At 45.8% G+C, this 17,610-nt stretch overlaps 4 protein-coding genes across 4 annotated transcripts; 2 read left to right on the forward strand and 2 right to left on the reverse strand.

Moving 5' to 3' along the window:
* Positions 1-2,863: 2,863 nt before the first annotated feature.
* TREMEDRAFT_32173 (uncharacterized protein) lies at positions 2,864-4,103 on the reverse strand (the record flags this gene model as incomplete). The annotated part of the gene is made up of 3 exons (XM_007005570.1): positions 2,864-3,667; positions 3,818-3,939; positions 3,989-4,103. Coding segments are annotated over 3 exons (1,041 nt in total), but the record flags the coding sequence as incomplete, so codon positions are not given.
* Positions 4,104-9,593: 5,490 nt separating this feature from the next.
* TREMEDRAFT_57317 (uncharacterized protein) lies at positions 9,594-10,367 on the forward strand. Its single transcript, XM_007005675.1, has one exon. It carries the CDS (start codon positions 9,632-9,634, stop codon positions 10,022-10,024), a length of 393 nt encoding a protein of 130 aa, XP_007005737.1. The 5' UTR covers positions 9,594-9,631; the 3' UTR covers positions 10,025-10,367.
* Positions 10,368-11,369: 1,002 nt separating this feature from the next.
* TREMEDRAFT_63571 (uncharacterized protein) lies at positions 11,370-14,693 on the forward strand (the record flags this gene model as incomplete). Its single annotated transcript, XM_007005771.1, has 2 exons — positions 11,370-12,149; positions 12,321-14,693. 2 exons carry the CDS (start codon positions 11,370-11,372, stop codon positions 14,691-14,693), a joined length of 3,153 nt encoding a protein of 1,050 aa, XP_007005833.1.
* A 1,031-nt stretch (positions 14,694-15,724) lies between these two features.
* On the reverse strand, positions 15,725-17,429 carry TREMEDRAFT_32236 (uncharacterized protein; the record flags this gene model as incomplete). The annotated part of the gene is made up of 6 exons (XM_007005578.1): positions 15,725-16,133; positions 16,228-16,270; positions 16,549-16,867; positions 17,027-17,092; positions 17,143-17,186; positions 17,240-17,429. The coding sequence occupies 6 exons, from the start codon at positions 17,427-17,429 to the stop codon at positions 15,725-15,727; spliced, it is 1,071 nt and encodes a 356-aa protein (XP_007005640.1).
* Between the last annotated feature and the right edge of the window lie 181 nt (positions 17,430-17,610).

The raw sequence follows: 17,610 nt of genomic DNA on the forward strand, positions 1-17,610 counted from the left end.
TGTTTAGACGTCAAAAGGTCAGGTCAGTCACGGAAAATTTCTTTTCTTTTCGGCATAAAATATGACACGGGGGATACGAGAGGAGAGGAGAAGAGAAGGAAGGAGTAGATATGAGATAGGAAAGGGATTTTCCACATGAATAATTGTGTGTATCATCTTTCTCCTTCAAGTTTATTCATCATGAAGCAATATCTCTTTTCTTTCAGTTTTGTTCTCCTTTTCCCTTTTTTTTACCCCTTTCCCCTGGTTGTATAACAGGTTCGGGTTCGGGTTTACCGGTCGGTGGATCGGTGGTGCATGGTCGGGTAGGGAGAGGGGAGGGGAGAAGATTGGAAAAGGTACCGATCATGTGGGGGGGATGGGGTTTTCTTGTTCTTCAAAAGCCATGATCCATGATCCGTAGATCCGTAGATTCACTCCTCCCAATTGACCACTTTCCCTTCATTGTCTCTGGAGATTATGATGTCAGTAGGATAATTAACTTCCTTCGTCCTCTTCCACACACAGACACACACACATGCACACACATTCATCCTCCCGGAACATCCTTTGGGAAAGTAAGTCACCCCATCAGCATAAAAACAGGCACGTCCATATGTCCACATGTCCTCTTACCAACTCACTGATCACTCGACGTTTCGTTACGAGAACAATGAATGGAAAAGAGACGTTTCATGTTTTCAGGTCAAGTTTGAGAAATCTGAAGAAAATCTCCTACGTCCTGTTGTTTGATCTTTCAAATTCTTCTGTTCTTCGGAAGTTATGATTCCCCTACATGAATCGCGTCGGAGAGTAAGATGTTAGTTGTATGAAGAACAACAGGTTGGAAAGAGGAATGTAATGGATAAGAGGGAAGAGGCGAAGAGGGAGAGGATTGTTTTTCTTACTTACAACTCTCGAGACCCTGAATTCTCAAAGTTGTGGCACACGCTTTGTTCTTCCGCCACGGCCGCCACATGTCGGATTCTCGTATTGAGCGAGTGAAGTTCTATGGTCATGGTAATGGTCATGGTGAAATCTCACTGATCACTAGGGTCGTAAGATGGACTTTCACTGAAAAGATAAAAATTCGAACTGAAGGATGAACGAATGACGAATGTCGAGTCGTATTGACGATACATCAAGATATGATTTTCTTTCTACCTTTCTACAAAGAGTACCAGACTCTATCATTCCCCAATTACGATACATCCACTGTCCCCTTCTGACCAACCAAACATTTTCTGATCTCACCAATGATATTCTGCATATATCTTCCTTGACTTTCCAGAAACCAGGAGAGAGTATGTTACCAACCGAAAGTTTCCGCATTGAAATCAACTACACTTTCACCTCCCCAAGCACCTTTAACATCCCCTAAAGCTCTAGCCGTTTCTCTAGCACTGACCAATAAACCTCTAGGACCACAAGCATTCACACTAACCCTTCCTCCTTTTCCTACATCCTTCAATAATTCTCTCAAAGAGGCATGTAAATCCGCTCTACCTTCATGCCAATGAACATAACGTTCTAAACCTAAAGCAGAACCTCTTCTACCTCTTGCATCCTCCGCGAATGTTTTAGTACCTGCTTGTACTAAAGCAGGTGTTAAAGCTCCTGAAGGTAAAGGAGCAAAAGCGGATGAATTTGAGATTGTAGATCGAACAGTCTCAGATCTAGCTATAGAGGTAGAATTCAGACCTAAGGTCGATTTTTCTAATCCGTCTTGATGAGATTGAGAATTACTAGATTGAGCGGAAAGAGTCGATTGTGCTGAAGAAGAACGTTTCATGGAGATTGATCGATTGAGTGGATTGTGTCCAGGTGAAGAAGGAGCGGAATGTGTTATAGGTGGATCTGAATCTGGAGGAAGGTAAGAAACTATTAAACCTGATGGTTTTCTAGGTGATGGAGGTAATAAAAGTCCAATATTTCGACGTTCTGATAAACTTCCAACTGGAATCCTATGTTGACTCTTGGGAGATGAAAGTAATTTCGCCCTAGGTGGAGGTATAGGTAAAAGTGCAGTAGGAACATCGTCCGACGCTTCATTATCGGTTTTATGATTGTCTTTATTGTTTTCATCATCCGTTCCTTCGGTTTCAGGAAGAGGTTTTGATACATGTCTTGGAGAAACTTCTCTTGAATTTCTACCATCATCGTCTTCTTGAAAGCTGTGAACAGAAGGTGCTTCACTAGCCACTCGACGCATTTGAGGACGTAATGGACTCAAAGGACTTCTTGGACTTTTAGAAACGGTTCGTGTTGTAGAAGAAATATCTTCCGATTGTGGAACTTCACCTATCGTATCGGACCATTTGAAAGTAGGTATGACAATAGGTTCAGGTCGACCACGTTCAAGTTTTGGTTCTCGTCGATCTGAATTGGTATTCTTTTCATCTAATCCTTTCCATCCTTCAAAACCTAACGAACCTCGTCGACCAGTTGGACCGCTAACGGACAAACGAGGAAGTTTCATAGTTGGTACAAGAGGTAATTTCGTTTCTCCCAATTGGAAGTTCAACTTCAACGGAGTACCAGGCGCACTGAGTGGGTTGGGATCTTGATGACTCGTAAATGTTGCCCAAGATAAAGAAGACATTCTTGATGTTCGACGAGGAGGTTCGGTTATACGTTGAGCAAAGTAATCTTCTAAATCCTGACGAGGAGCTTGACCAGGATCATTCGGGAGAGTGGCACGAGGTGAAGCGAATGTGATAGTGGGTATAGGAGCACCGACTGGTCTGTATTGTTTGGTGACGTGTACGTGTAGTTGGATCTGGAGGGAAGTAGGAATATCATTGACTTGACCTAAAAGAATAGGTGAAATCCAGTCCAAGTGCACTGAATATCAGCGACTCTGTGATTTACGTTTACAGAAGTATTAAGTTTGACAAAGAGAGGGAGGAGAAAACTCACATCGCGTTTTGACCATCCATATTATCCGGACAAATTTGACTCTTGTCTTTCCCTCCCTTGCATCTCGTACAATCTGCATAAGATGTGCGATTCCATAAGATATACCTGATCCTCCAGTGAGAATCAAAACCCCATCATATCGATCCAAACTCCTCGACTCGCCATACGGTCCTTCCACCGCGGCAGGTATATCCACGCTAACCTGAACATCCGGTCCTAAGCCTCTCGCTTTTCTCTCTTCATCCACATGATCTTTCATCCTCTTTGTGAAACCATCTCTGACACGTACGATGAAAGTCAACTCCCCCTTTCCTGTCCCCTGGCCTGGTCGAGCGGGAAGGGTAGCGGCGGTGAAAGGATGTGCTTCCCAGGGAAATCTTGTCATTCCAGGCATGACAACGAAGAAATGTTGTCCAGCGGCCCAAGTGAGCAGTCGAGAAGGAGTTTGAAAAGAGACCATAACTGTTGATGGGGTGAGAAGAGTAAGTGTAGCTCGAGATGGGATGTTGGCGCCAGTAGGGGATGGCATGACTACCCATAGTTTGTTTAAAACGAACAACCGGACCACGCGAAGTATTCGATCCGCCGCCCAAAGGCCAAAACCAGGGTAGATCCAGGGTCCCATGGCAGACCAATGTTTGATAAATGCTGCCAGTGTTAAGACAGCGAGACAGATGTGCGCAACGAGGAAGAATTCGTATAGCCTGTGTCGGATTGTACGAATGGACAAAACGGTCATCAAGGTGAAAGATGCCACCCCGACTGTGCCCTGCAAGTCAACTATCAGATTGTTGGGCCGCACTTCAGCGAGTAGGATGATGGGCATTTGACCGATGTGAGAATGAGGGGATGATGATGGACGAAGACTATTGAAAGACCGGAGACTCACCCATCGAGCCATCTGTCCCTCAAACATGACCTTTGTGATGCCATGGTGCATGGACAGCATGCAGCCGAAATGTATCCACACGCCAACCAAGCAAACTCGACCAGCAGCACGATGTAGGTAATTGAGCTTTTCATGTGAGACACCGATAAGAACTGCGGAAGATGTCAGCGTGGGTCTACACTGGTGTAAACGGAGACTGACAAGAAATAAGATTGTTCTTTCCTACCAGTGCTATTATTAGCGGAACCTGAGCCACAGCGACCCAAGCCGATTGTGAGGAAACGGTTCTGATGTTTAAGTCGGCTATGACTATCAGCTCGGTTTACAACATAGACATGAGCTACCTTGAACAAGAGATACCCGGAGATGGAGTTGGAATGTAGGGATGCGGAGAAAAATGCGTGAGCAATGAGAGTTGATCTACAACTCACTATGAACGAAGGTGATGGTCATGACCACGACCACATAAATAAACGTTACCCCGAACTCGCTGGTGGCGACAGATCGCATAAACCATTTCATCGGCCACGCAGGCCATGGAAGTTTGAAAGCGTTCAGGCGCACATATTTCTCCCATATCACATGAAGCGCTCTCAGAGCTCTTGCCACACTCCCGACCTGTCGTCCATGAATACCTTTCTCTTCGCAGTGTTTGACACTGCTCGAAGCTGAAGTATGTAGCGAGGGTATCCGTGGGAAACCAGGTGAGCGATGTTCCGTGTAATGCGCTCTGGAAAGATATCGATACAACTGAGAAAGAATGTTGATGACGGTGAAGAAAGCGAGGATAGCGGAAGTCGTGTACCAATACCAAAGTCCACCTACAGGTGTCATGTCGCCAGGGATATCGATAGAACTAGGGCTACAGCAATGAGCGATCCAATCGAAAGCTGTGTGACAAGTGTGGGAAGATGAGAAATGACAGTAAAGTGAGCTGTGACGAGCAATGAACGACGTTAATGGTTTCGGCGATCATGCTATTTCGGTTCTACTCAGTCCGCAATCTTTCCGAGCCGGTCAGCCGGTGGAGTTTAGTTGTGTTCCTTTTGGACATACGTCAGTGAAAGTAATATCATGTTGTCAATGGCTGAGATGAGAATGAACGGCAGGAGGTAAGAGGTAAGAGGGGGGGGGGAGACGCTGGGTCCAAGATGTCGGGGTGAGATGAGCCGATAGTCAAAGTAAGTTTGGAATGGCGAGTGAGCAGTGAGATTGGCTGCCCTCTCAATAGCCGTCTCCGCTCCCTGAAAGCCAAAAGAATGATCGAAAGACGTCATGTTGTTGAAGAGGGGAGAGACAGAAGAGTGGCTTGTGAGAAACACCAACAGTAACCAAAGTATGTTCAAACTCGTCCGCAAAAGGAAATTCCTGTGAGGTCCCGCGCCTAACCATCCTTCTGGGGATGTGCACGCCTATTCATCCGGCGCGGATAGCGTTCCTCTCTCCCCAGCACGGCAGGCATCTTTGGCTTTTACATACTCGGGTGTCAGATAACTCGTATTCGGATATGAGCAATGGTCTGTAGCTCAGCTCAGCCTTGCGTGTCTATCCTATAGTACTGCTGGTTATTTCAATATAGAAAGTGTCCATCTCGCAGCCACCCGAAACTAGCGACATTAGAGTACTGTACTTGAAGAAAGGCAAAACGCGTCCCTGCCCTGTTCCCCTTCGGCACCTTCTGTGCAGTACAACCGTACGTCACAAAGATCCGCAGACCGCAGACGACAGTCTACATAGCTTTATCCGGCACATGAAGAACCGGGTGATACCCTCAACATCATCCGATCATTGTATAGCGCTAAGGGTGGGACCAATACCCCTAGCCACTTTCAAACATCATGGCAACTACCACGACGGCCACTGCCAATCCTACTTCTACCCGCCCCCCAACACTGCCCTTCCCCTCGTTGCATCTAGACTCTTTCAACACTTTATCAGCCGAATCTTTCCATACTTCTTCTCCCGCCTCTCGACAAGTTGCCAGTACCGGTGTCAGTCCTGTTCGATCAACAATAGAATTGGATGATGCCGGTTCCCAAACTTTTCCTACTACTTTCGACCTTCCTTCCGTCCACACCGGTCCGAATACTTCCCATCAGAATCGCCTCTTACAACCTTCCATCTCCTCTTTCTCTTCTTCTTCGCGTTCACGTTTGACACCACCTCCCATTCTCAGAGATCCGGTACGTTCACCCACACGTAGAAACGTACCTCCTCCTTTGCCACCTCCACAAATGGCACTCCCTCCGCTACCGTCTCCTGTATCGCCCTTAAAACCTCCTTCACCTTACCATGCTTCCTTTTCGGAATCCGCGACCAAAACTCCAGATGCGTATTCGACCAATCTACGACAGAGATCAGACGCCGAGTTACGATCAAGCTCATTAGCTTACGGCAACAACTCCAGTGTCTCACTTCGCAGGCTTGGATCCGCTTTGACTATTCATATACCAGGAAAGGTTTCAACTTCTTTCACCGATGATAAGGATGACGATGCGGTCGTCATGAGGGAATCACCATTACCTAGACGTAGGACGATCGTATCGGGCGTTGCGACGATGAAAGGATCACCAGTACGGGTTTCCTCGATGATATCACCTATACAAGATTCTCACACTGAGAACATGGAAACTACAAATACCTCCAACCCAGACCGGGATATCGTGTCCACCCTTCCAATGTCATTCCCACAACCCATGGTCAACGGCAACAAGGTTATTGGACCTATAAGTCCTCGTCGACTAGAACGCAAACCATCTACGAATGATCTCAAACAAACTTCCCCCATCTCCCCCCATCGCAGATCTCTACCTCGACCCCCTAAAGACGGCGCCGGCCAACATCAAACGCAACGCAGTGTCTCTGGACCCCCTCCTCAACCTCATCAACCCCTGTCCGTCCAAGCCCCACCTCCTCACCCTACATCCACCTGGCCGCCACCCTCGTCAAGACCCGCACAGCCTCAAACCACGGGCACAGCATCTAGATCTCCGAACCCAGATGGATATAGATCTTTATCCAAATCTGCGATTAGTCAGCAACAGCCTGAACACAACAGCGCTGCCTCAAGCCTTCCGATTATCGCCGGTCTAGCAGACGCAGGACCCTACCCTTCATCTCCCGCCCCTAGACAAATGCCACTTGGTGCATCCCCCGCTGTAGGTTTGGGGTTGCCACCGCCAAAGAAAGTGGTCCCTCAGGAAGAAGTATGTTTAGAATGCTTGATGCGTGACCGGGATCTGGCAGATGTCGACGTTGTCGGTGAGGGAGTGTGGGATCGCGAGTCTGATGCGGATTGGCATGAACTTCAAAACCGCGAGATGAAATTTCTCCGGTCCATGGGGAGTTTCACCTCAAACACTCATTCAATCCCATCTTTGGATGATGGTCCCAGCTCAGATTCAGAGAGCACCAGCGCCAGTTTCCCTTCCACCGGCAATTCAGTCGAGGATGCCGAAGCGAGACGGAGGATCGCCGCCAGGAGGGAGATGAAGGAAGCCATGCGCGGTAAAATTCGAGCATTGGACCGGAAGGTGGTGGAAGAAGTGGGATGGAGGGGGTTCAAATGGGAAGAAGGTCCAGGCGGTGAAGGGCTCCCGAGGAGATTCCGGGGAACACAGCCTGGTCGATTGACTGAAAGTGGGATCAAGGCCATCATGACCAAGGTAGGTTGGTTGACAAACGTTCGTAGTACAACAGCTCATCGTGACAGTTCCCTTCTGCCTCAGCGCACCGATATGCTACTTTGCAGCATTATCTGAAGCAACAATGGGCGCTCGTGACCGAAGTCCGTCACGAAGCCCAGCGATTAGGTCACTATCCGTTCCCCGAAGAACCTACATCCACTTGGTCCGTCTCCACACACGAAGTGGACGCAAGTACAGCTCGCAAGAGCAGTTCAGTGGTTTGGGATCGGCGTCCACTCCCTTCCATCTCCTCCACCACCGCTTCCGTTACCGTTCCACTCAAGGATACTTCAATCTCCGGCAATCAACTCATACGACCCAGTCCGTCTTCCCCGGCCGATCTGGCCAGCATGGGTATCCGACCAAGACAGCTGCCCTCACAATTGCAACGTCCTCTTACTCAACTCACTCCCAACACCGAATCACTTCAACCCGGCCCACGTCGATCTCATGGTCGTCTACACGGTCGACCGAGTAAGACTTTCAGCAGTCCCAGTTTGCTCGATGCCAGTCCTCAGTTGGATGACTTTGGCGATGACGAAGATCCATGGGGATCATTGTCACCTGCTGAGACTGGTCTCAGACCATTCTCCTTTGCCGTCAGAGCAGGTGCTGCGGCGGCGAGGGATGGAAGCGAGGGACATGGCGGTAGGAGGAGTTTATGGGGGAGATGGGGTGGAAGTGTCACCAGTTTCTTTGGGGGTAGTCAGGGTGGCAGTGGAAGCATGATGGATATGCAGTACGTCATTTTCTTTCCTTATCATCTCTTACCATTGTCTCATGTTGTCTTTTGCTAAGCATTGGGCTAAGCTCCCAAATGGACACGAGCTGACCCATCAGCCTTGGACTTGAACAAGAGCGTCATCAACCAACAATCCAACAACTCAACGACTATCCCCGTGCAGTGTCCATGGCATCTCCTCCTCGACCTTCCTTCTTCTCACGAGGTTCCCGAGCGTCCTCCATAGCCGAACCATCACGAGATCGTGAACTTCCCAAATCCATGTCTTCCTCTCGTCTATCACAAGTCATGCGAGCATACGAAGTTGACCCTCCTACGCCAGAGAAAGACAAGAGACAGCGGAAGAAATCTTTTGCTGGTCTTTTCAAGAGACTTAAACCCAAGAAAAAATCTACATCTGATGCCTCTGGTCTTCCCTCCCCTAATCTTCCTCAGGAGATCGATCTGTCCCTTCAAACCGACCTCGGTGCTCCACTCAAACCTCCCCCACCCATCTCAATGCTCGTCAGTGGAGAAAGACAACACGGTCGAAATCGCTCTGGCTCATCTTCTTCCATGCTTACCGACATATCAGCACTTGCTCCTGCTGGACTTGGAGTGGGAATGGGTAAATTCGGTACTCGATCTGTATCTGTCCCCCTCGCCGGTTCTCTATCCGGTATATCTGGCAGTGACAGTATATCCCCCACAAGCTCCAGGTATGCAGCTAGGAGAGAATCGTATGCTTCTGGTCAAGGTAGAAGACAATCTGGGACATTGACATTGAACGATGATGATGATCGTCGTGGATCCATCGTGGAAATTTTGGCAGGAGGAAAACGTAACATGTACGCTTCTCCTGAACCTACTGTACATCAATTCGAAGATGCTTCTCTGAATGTTCGACCTCAACCTACCGGTCCTTACAACACACCTCACCTACCTCAGCATCATCATCAACAACAACAACCATCATTGTCACCTCACTTTGGTCCTAGGACTGAAAAAGGTTTGACATTACCTTCACAAGCTTTTGGAATGTATACCAAACCATCTTCTTCCATGTCAAATTCATCCGTCCTACAACCCACTCTGGAAACTCCACCAGCAATCGTTTCCGTCCCCTTTTTCTCCGGCCCTAAGTCACCCGCTCTTCAATCGACAGGAGCTATCTCTCCAAATAGGTTCAAAAACCTTCCTCCGCTTCCTATACCTGATCCGGATTCTTCTCCGGAAAGTGATTCTTCTCAACCTATCGGGGTGTTTTCTACCACCCGAGGATATACAGGACAAGCGAGATCTGTTTCATTACCTAGAGGGAATCAAGGTGTTTATGGAACGTATGATTCTTATCCTGGTCATACCACTACCAGTGGATATTCCTCCAGTGGAGTTTACTCTTCCAATGGTTATCACCCAGACACTCAAATAAACGGGATGAACGGGAATCATAACAATCATATGAGTGGTAATCACGGGAATGGAGTCATGGGGATTAATGGAAGAAACATGAATGGTCCGAATGGGATGAAAACTTTCGATAGACAAGGAATAAATGGTAAACCTCAACGTCATGTACAATCAACTTATTCCCCACAACCTCGTACTAGTTTCGATACTACACCGGAAAGACCGCGACAGGAAATAGCACAGAGAATGGTGACGAGCATGTATGATCCCAGTTCGGTAGGATCGGGACCTGTCTTACGTGTTGGAGGTGGTGGACCGTATGGGTTCGAGTTAAGTCAGGAGACGGGGGGTAAAGGGAATAAACCGAGGAAGGGACTCAAAGGTTTGTTCGGGGGACATAAAGCTGGAAGATTGGCATGAATCATCATCAAGCTATTCAGTCACTCGATCGTTGTCTGGGTGATCCTCCAAACTTTAAAAACACCTTTTTTCTCTGACGATGGGGGTACAGTGCGGAGCAATGTTGAACGGTCGAGAGTGAGTATGAGTTGTTGAGAAAGGAGGCGAGACCAACAAGGGGACGGAATGCTAGTCTGTCAATCGGATGGTGGTCATGACACTACGAGCCAGAAAATTTGTAGGGTGTAAGTGAGTACGGAGGGACAGAGGGATGAGGAGTAACATAATCAATAATCAGTCTAAGAGTTTACGGAAAAACTGAACGAACATTGGTATGATGACGCGATGCATTATTGTTACTTATGACTTTCGTGTCATTGATCATAATGCATAATGACTTTACTATGCAACATGCCAACATGCCAACATGCCAACAAATCAACATATTTAGCGTAGATCTTTCCTTGCCTTCATCACCTTGTCACTTTGGAAAAAAATGTCCATCAGTAATCACTCAAGTTGATGATTTTTGAGTAAAGTGACGTTTGAGAAGTATGTTATTCATCTTTTACCACAATACGAGTATTCCTCTCCTTCTCCTTCTCGTCTTTACGTCTATGTTTTCATACTACTATCATATGCTTTCTATTGATAAGTTTTGTCATTTCTAGTTGATCATTTTAATCACATTATCTCATGTCTATCCAACAAAGATCCAAGAATCACCCTGCACCCAGGTCACCCAACAACAGATTTACCTTTGGACAATCTCCTCGTACCTCGTGTCGTAAGTTACTACTTGTATCGCACATCGGTACATCGACGCGTCTATATACTTTCTTGTCACACTCAGCAATTGTGAAAAGTTGAGAGTGTGAAACATAGTGGAGCGAGAACAAAAAGAACAAGCGAGCAAGAGCGACGCTAAGTAGCAAGGGATACTGTCACTGTCACTGAGAAGAGAGGGGGAAGGTAAAGGAAGAGAGGGCAAGGAAGAAAACTCAAAATACCAAAAGAACGCGTCTTTTCTTCACATTCATAGGCACCGTCACATTCACTCCCTAACACCCTTACACCTCTTCACCTACTCTACAGCTCAGCTCACAGCTCACACTCCTGCTCTACAACGATACTCTATAGCAAATACGAACCATCGTCGTTCTTTACTTCTTCAAGATCAACTTTCTATCCCAGCTGGCTGGGTCTTTAGCTTTCCCCCTCCTCCCGCTCATTCGACAGTCGACATTTCTCAAGCGCCTACAGGGACGCATACATACACACACACATACACATACACAGCAATACAGCTAGGAGAGATAAAGAAAGAAGAGAGACAAAGACAAGGAGGAAGAAAGGAAGAGACACAATGTTAAGAGGTATCAAACGTCAACGTTCACCTTCTTCCACTTCCTCCACACCCCCTTTTTCAAGATTATATCGTCCATTACCCAAACGACGTCTACCCTTACCTTCACAACCCCATCCACGAGAATCGCTCCTTCATCATCGTTCACCTTCCCCTTCCCTAGCTTTATGGTCAGAAACGGAAAACGATACGGATCCCGATACGGACCTAGGTACCAGTTTATCTGACCTAGGGTTGATAAGTTCACCAAATAGTCAAGATTCACATGAAAGAGAAGATGAAGAAATAGACGCGTCTTTATTACATTCTCACAATTCCGATAGTCCAATTTCTAAAAACCTTTCTGATAGTCCTCTTTTGGAATCGGATTCTTCCGCTCAGAGTCCAACACCTGATAGATGGAGGGAAAAGGGGAAAGGTATCGATCCGAGGGAATATGGAGCTTTGCATTTTGGTTCAAGAGACATGAAAGAGAAATATCCTATGGTTTGGGGTATGAAAAGAAGATGTAATTCCACAGGTATTGGACTCGCGCGTGGACGAGATGAGAGATATATTGGAGAAAAGGAAGGACTCCGCATACCTGTCAATGGGGTTAAACGAGGATATGGGTTGATAGTGATCGAAGAGGAAGTAGTAGACCCAAAAGGAGAATCACCGAGGAAGAAGGGAAAAGGTAAATTTGGAAAAAGATGTAGATCCTCTGGGAGTGATGGAGAAGGGGATGATGAGTTTGAATTGGATTTACCAAAGTGTAAGAGGTTGATTAAAAGACCCAGAGTGAGTCCAGTCTCTCCAGCCCATCTCCAGCTATAAATACCTTTTATCACTTGACACCGTCTCTCTGTCTTTTTCAGGCCAGATTATGAGTCGTTGTCATGTCCCTTGAAATTGAAGATTCTGCAGAAACCAGTATGTCATCCCGGAGGGAAGCTCAGGCTCACTTACTAGCCATCCCCACTCGACATCCGTTCTTCCCAACTTACTCCCAAAACCATCCTCGCTCCCACGGCCTCCATAGTCAATCTTACCCAACGTATGACCGACCTAGCAGCTGCCTCATCTCATCAACTCATGGTTGTCTCCGAAGTCGAATCTGATCCCGACTCAGATGACGATTCACGTCTTGTATCCGCATCTTTACCACTCGTTCCATGTTCTCCAGCTGGTCCAAAATACCTGAAAAAATCCCAAGCTTTACGACATCCTCGTGGTATCGATAAAGCTCGTAAAATTACCCGACGTCGTGCTCATCGACGAGATGTTTACACAACACTACCTAACACAACTATCATTTCCAAACCGTCCTCCAAGCGACATGTGGAATTTGACTCAAAAGATCATGATAGTCCAATGGACATTAGTGATGTGGAAACTCAAACTTGTCTCGTGGTCCCCGTACATAAAGGTCCAAGGGAGAACAAAATCACTCGTCGACCCAAACACATATACACGCCCGAACGTCTTCCAGGACAGAAAACTACTACTCATTTACATCGATATTCTCCCACATCCCTCTTGCCCATGAGGGAGAAACGCAATTTGATACTCAATAGAAACACTCGGTTCGAACGTAGAGGTAAATTCCGATTATCTCTGACTCCTGGACAAGTCAATTTGGCTGTTCTGCAAGTCCAGATTTCGGATAGGTTGAGACGTAATCAGTTGGTTCGAGCTCACAATGAACGACACGAAAATGGAGAATGGAGAAAAGGTGTCGGGAAATGGTTTGGCTATGAAGTTGTTTTACCTGATATCCAAGCGCTTTTGATCAAACATGGAATGGTTCAGTTACCACTTGGACCAATCCAACATTCTCAGAATTCGACGGTGGATGAAGTTGCTGAAGTGGACAATGAATTAGGTGATGATTCAGATGAAGAAATGGATGATTCGACAGTTGAACAAACTTTAGATGTTGTCGTGTCTATTCCTGCGGATCATCACAAGATATCAAATTCTATCTCACCTTGTTCATCATTACCATCAACCCCATTCCTCTTACCTTCTCTCATGTCACGTAGTCCTAGTCCTCCATCCACTCCATGTCCACCACCTTCAATCAACACTACCATCATTGTCCCTGGTGGAATTTCTATTCCTGAACAAACGACAAATATTATATACTCTCGACCAAATGATGGAGCTCCTCCTTTGCCTAACCCTCCAACAGCTATGAAACGTTCATGCTCTCATCTCTCCTCGGTTGAAGATGTTTCCGTTCGATGGGGAAGACGTAACGAACTTCGATTCTCTGAAGAGCTTCGTGAGTATCAAATACATTTACGTGAAATTGCTCAACAACGTCGAGTTCAAAGACGAGCAAGGGAACGTGAAGCTGCTGAATTACGTCGAAGACAAGAACAAAGAAGAAGGGAAGAAGAAGAAGAAGCTATTTTAAGAAGAGAAGAACAAGAGAGGTTAATGAGAGAAGAAGCTGAATCTTTATTAAGAATTCAAATTGCTTCTCAACTTGAAACTGAAAGATTATCTCGTATTTCTCGTCATCCTCGGTATTCTCAAATAAACTCAAGGACAGATGTAACAATGTACGAACAATTCAGTCCCAGTTCAACACCCGATGAAATGGTAGATGATATAACGATGACTGAAGAAAATCTTTTAGGTTCTCCACCTAGATATTATCCAGATTTATCTCATCGTCAAATACAAAGACCAATACCTTCACGTTCGTTAACTCAACCTTCACCTAGAACATGTTCCCCACCTAGATATAGAAGACAAATGTATGGAATCAGAACACCTTCACCACCACCACCATATAACGCATCAACGGATAGACAAACTCTTATTGCTCCTATTTTCATAGAAGATTCCGATGATGAAGATGTACTTCCACCTCTTATTACAACAAATCGAACATCTTCCATACCTAGGTTGGTACCAACTACTCGTTTTTCTTCAACCTCTCATCATTCCTCTTCTCGTCTTTCTTCTCCTCCCCTTACACGTGATAATCGACGGTTAACTCAATTCCCTTCGAACACATTGGACATGGTTGGAGCTTTCCCTACTCGGTCAAACTCAGGAAGAGGAATATCCAACTTTACAATTTCAAATATGACATCTGGAATCTCTACGGAAGGGATTAGAGATGGATATTTGACGAGACAAGTGGAAGATAGAAGACACACGGTAGACGCTTTTGATGTAGGTCCGGAAGTAGAAGAAGGTCGGATGGAGGATGATGATGATAATGGTGAGGAAGAAGGAGGGGAAGATGAACCAAGTCAAGAAGTTCAATTTGCAGGTGCAGCAGCTTTAGGTGCTTTGAGAAGATGGTTAGGTGGATGGGTATCGTGATTTCACTCTGATTTCACTACCATCCTTGGTCTTTCATATCGTTCCCATCACCTTTTTCAAACTTATCTTTCACCGTTCATCCTCTTCACACACTCAATCAACTCGTCAAGTTCTATCCACCGACAAAGCGTATTAGACATGACCCTCACTTCCTCATTCCTTCTCGATCCCTTTATCACAACTTTCGTTCTTTCTTCATTGCTACTTTTTCACTACACATTTCACACCACACAACACCCAACACACACCATTCACCACACACCACACAATACTCTACATTCGCAAAACACTCACTACTCTCATTGATCTCATGCCTGGAGCATCCGACCCGATCACCTATCATATCATACAATATGTCTCAATCCTTGCCAATTTTTCGTTTATGCCACTTGCTTTTTGCCCCTATGTCTTTCTGCCCTCTTTACCCTCTTGTCATCTTTGTCAACTTTGTCGACGTACGACACACGGTCAAGAGCTTGTTGGTTCATACACGAACACTAGTGTATCACCGAGAACGAACATACAAGTCGGAATATGTATTGAGAGAAAAAGAACGTGTTTATTTTGTTGTACGATTAGGATGAACTATACTTGTATGCATTGAAGTTTCTCCATCCCTTTTCAAATCTTCATTCTTCATTCTGAATTTTTTTATGAACATTTCCTTCAACTCTCTGGTCATTCCTTTTTGTTGAAATAAGCCAATAAGCTTTTTAGCCAATGGTCCTGCAGGTCTATTTTCCCAACATTTTTTCACTCTCAACGAGCTCGAGTATGTAGAAGGAGAAATTGCGCCGAGGATGGTACGAGTATACTGTACGAGTATACTCTTACCTGTGCGATCAAACACGAAATGCATTGTCGTTAATCTGGATAGGTTTTATGTACCATCTCTAACACATTTTCTTCTTCCCTGTTCATCCACCCCAGACTGTACTCTTTCCCATAGACCAAAATGACCCAAGTCATAGTCATATTTGATTGACCTCAACGTCATCATCCCATCAAGTCGATTCGAACCTTTAAACCTCTCATGCCTTCCCCGCCTCTTTCATAGCTTTCAACATCAAATCTCCAATCTGAGCAGGACTATCAGCAATCACAGCACCAGCAGCTTTCAAAGCTTTTACTTTATCACTAGCAGCACCTTTACCTCCACTTATGATCGCTCCAGCATGTCCCATTCGTCTTCCTGGAGGAGCTGTACGACCAGCGATAAAAGCGACTACTGGTTTTGCGTTCGGACCGGTGTTATGTGCTGCTAGATATTCCGCGGCATCTTCTTCCATTGATCCACCGATTTCACCGATGAGAACTATACCTTCTGTCCTAGGATCAGAAAGAAGGACTTTGACTACGTCTATGTGTTGAGTGCCGGGGAAGGGATCACCACCTATTCCTACGGTGAGTGATTGACCTAGACCGACGAGGGTTGTTTGGCTGGGATTAGCACAAACGTCAAATCTTCATTTGATATGATGAAGATATGATTGCTTTGAAGAGGGAAGAAGGGATTGTTGTAAGGGAAACTCACTTGACAGCTTCGTATGTCAGGGTTCCAGAACGGGACACAACGCCTGTATGTCAGGTGAGAAATTTCAGGACGAACAAGAAAGAGAATTCTGAAACTAAAAGAGTAGTAAGTGGATGAGAGATCTGCTTGCGCACAAGTCGGTGATAACACACCGCCAAAAGTTGTAGGAGCTGGTATACGACCAGTCGAATGTGAGAAAGTGACATAGGGAGGAAAATGAAATACAAATGGAATCAAAAGGTAGATTACCACGTAGATGCGTAGAGGGGCTGACAGAAGAACCCAAATGAGAAGAAGGGAATTTAGGAACATGTGACTCACCGATTTTACCCTGTTTGAAAATATGTCCAGGCATAATCCCCATCTTACATCCCTCACTGATGATACCAGGACAATTACCCCCAATCATCCTACTCTTACTTTGACTCTTCAAAGCGTTCATCACTTTTATCTGGTCTCTTTGAGGTATCCCCTCGGTGATGGTGACGATAAGTTTGATCTCATTTTCGATAGCTTCAATGATAGCATCCGCAGCGAAAGGTGGAGGAACATAAATGACTGAAGCGTCGGGTTGAGAGGCCTTAACAGCATCACGAACAGAACCGTAGACCGGTAATCCTAAATGTTCTGTTCCTGCTTTCTGAAAAATCAGTGGTCATTCATAATAGTCATTTGATGACCTCAAATTTCTCAATCAGTCACATCGACGACTGAGGTGGTGATACATTGCCATCCATTGAAGAGCCGATATGAATAGGAATGAAGATGATGAGAGCAGAAGAGGAAGTATTCGACATACCTTTGGATTAGTCCCTCCAATCATCCTAGTCCCATATTCGATAGCTTGTTGAGCATGGAATGTACCCTCGTCCATTAGTCCTCCATGTACCAAAATCATAAGTCAAGTTGACATACAGTCTTTCCCGTGAATCCTTGAACGAGGACTTTAGTGTCTTTATCTACTCATCAGCCTCTCCTTGGCGACAAGGATAAACAAGGAGAGAAGACATACGGATAAGAATGTTCTTTATCGTATCTTCATATGAAGCCCTAGGATTGGTTGAGGCGAAAGTCCTGGTCGAGCCTACACCGTCAATGTCTTTCTCTAGGGCCGAATAAATACCACGACAAGTGACGTGGAATGTAAAGGACTGACTGGAACGGACTGCTGCCGAGGTGGGTCTAAGAGAATTCTTCCACATTTTCTATATCCGTCAGTGATAGTTTTAATCTGATATCGTCTGACGAGACTCACCAAGAAAGAAAGCAGTAGGTAAGGATGTGGTGGGTTGAAGTTATAGAGAGGTCGTCAAGTACCGGTTGAGGATGGGTGCAAAGTTGAACGGATGGAGGAGCGGTCTTGCCTCCGAACAAAGCCGCCGC

Source organism: Tremella mesenterica, assembly GCF_000271645.1.
Source record: "Tremella mesenterica DSM 1558 unplaced genomic scaffold TREMEscaffold_8, whole genome shotgun sequence".
Classification (NCBI taxonomy): domain Eukaryota; kingdom Fungi; phylum Basidiomycota; class Tremellomycetes; order Tremellales; family Tremellaceae; genus Tremella; species Tremella mesenterica.

What these genes read in the sequence shown, in the direction of transcription:
- TREMEDRAFT_57317 (XM_007005675.1), top strand. Translation starts at nt 9,632, where the DNA reads ATGAACGGGAATCATAACAATCATATGAGTGGTAATCACGGGAATGGA.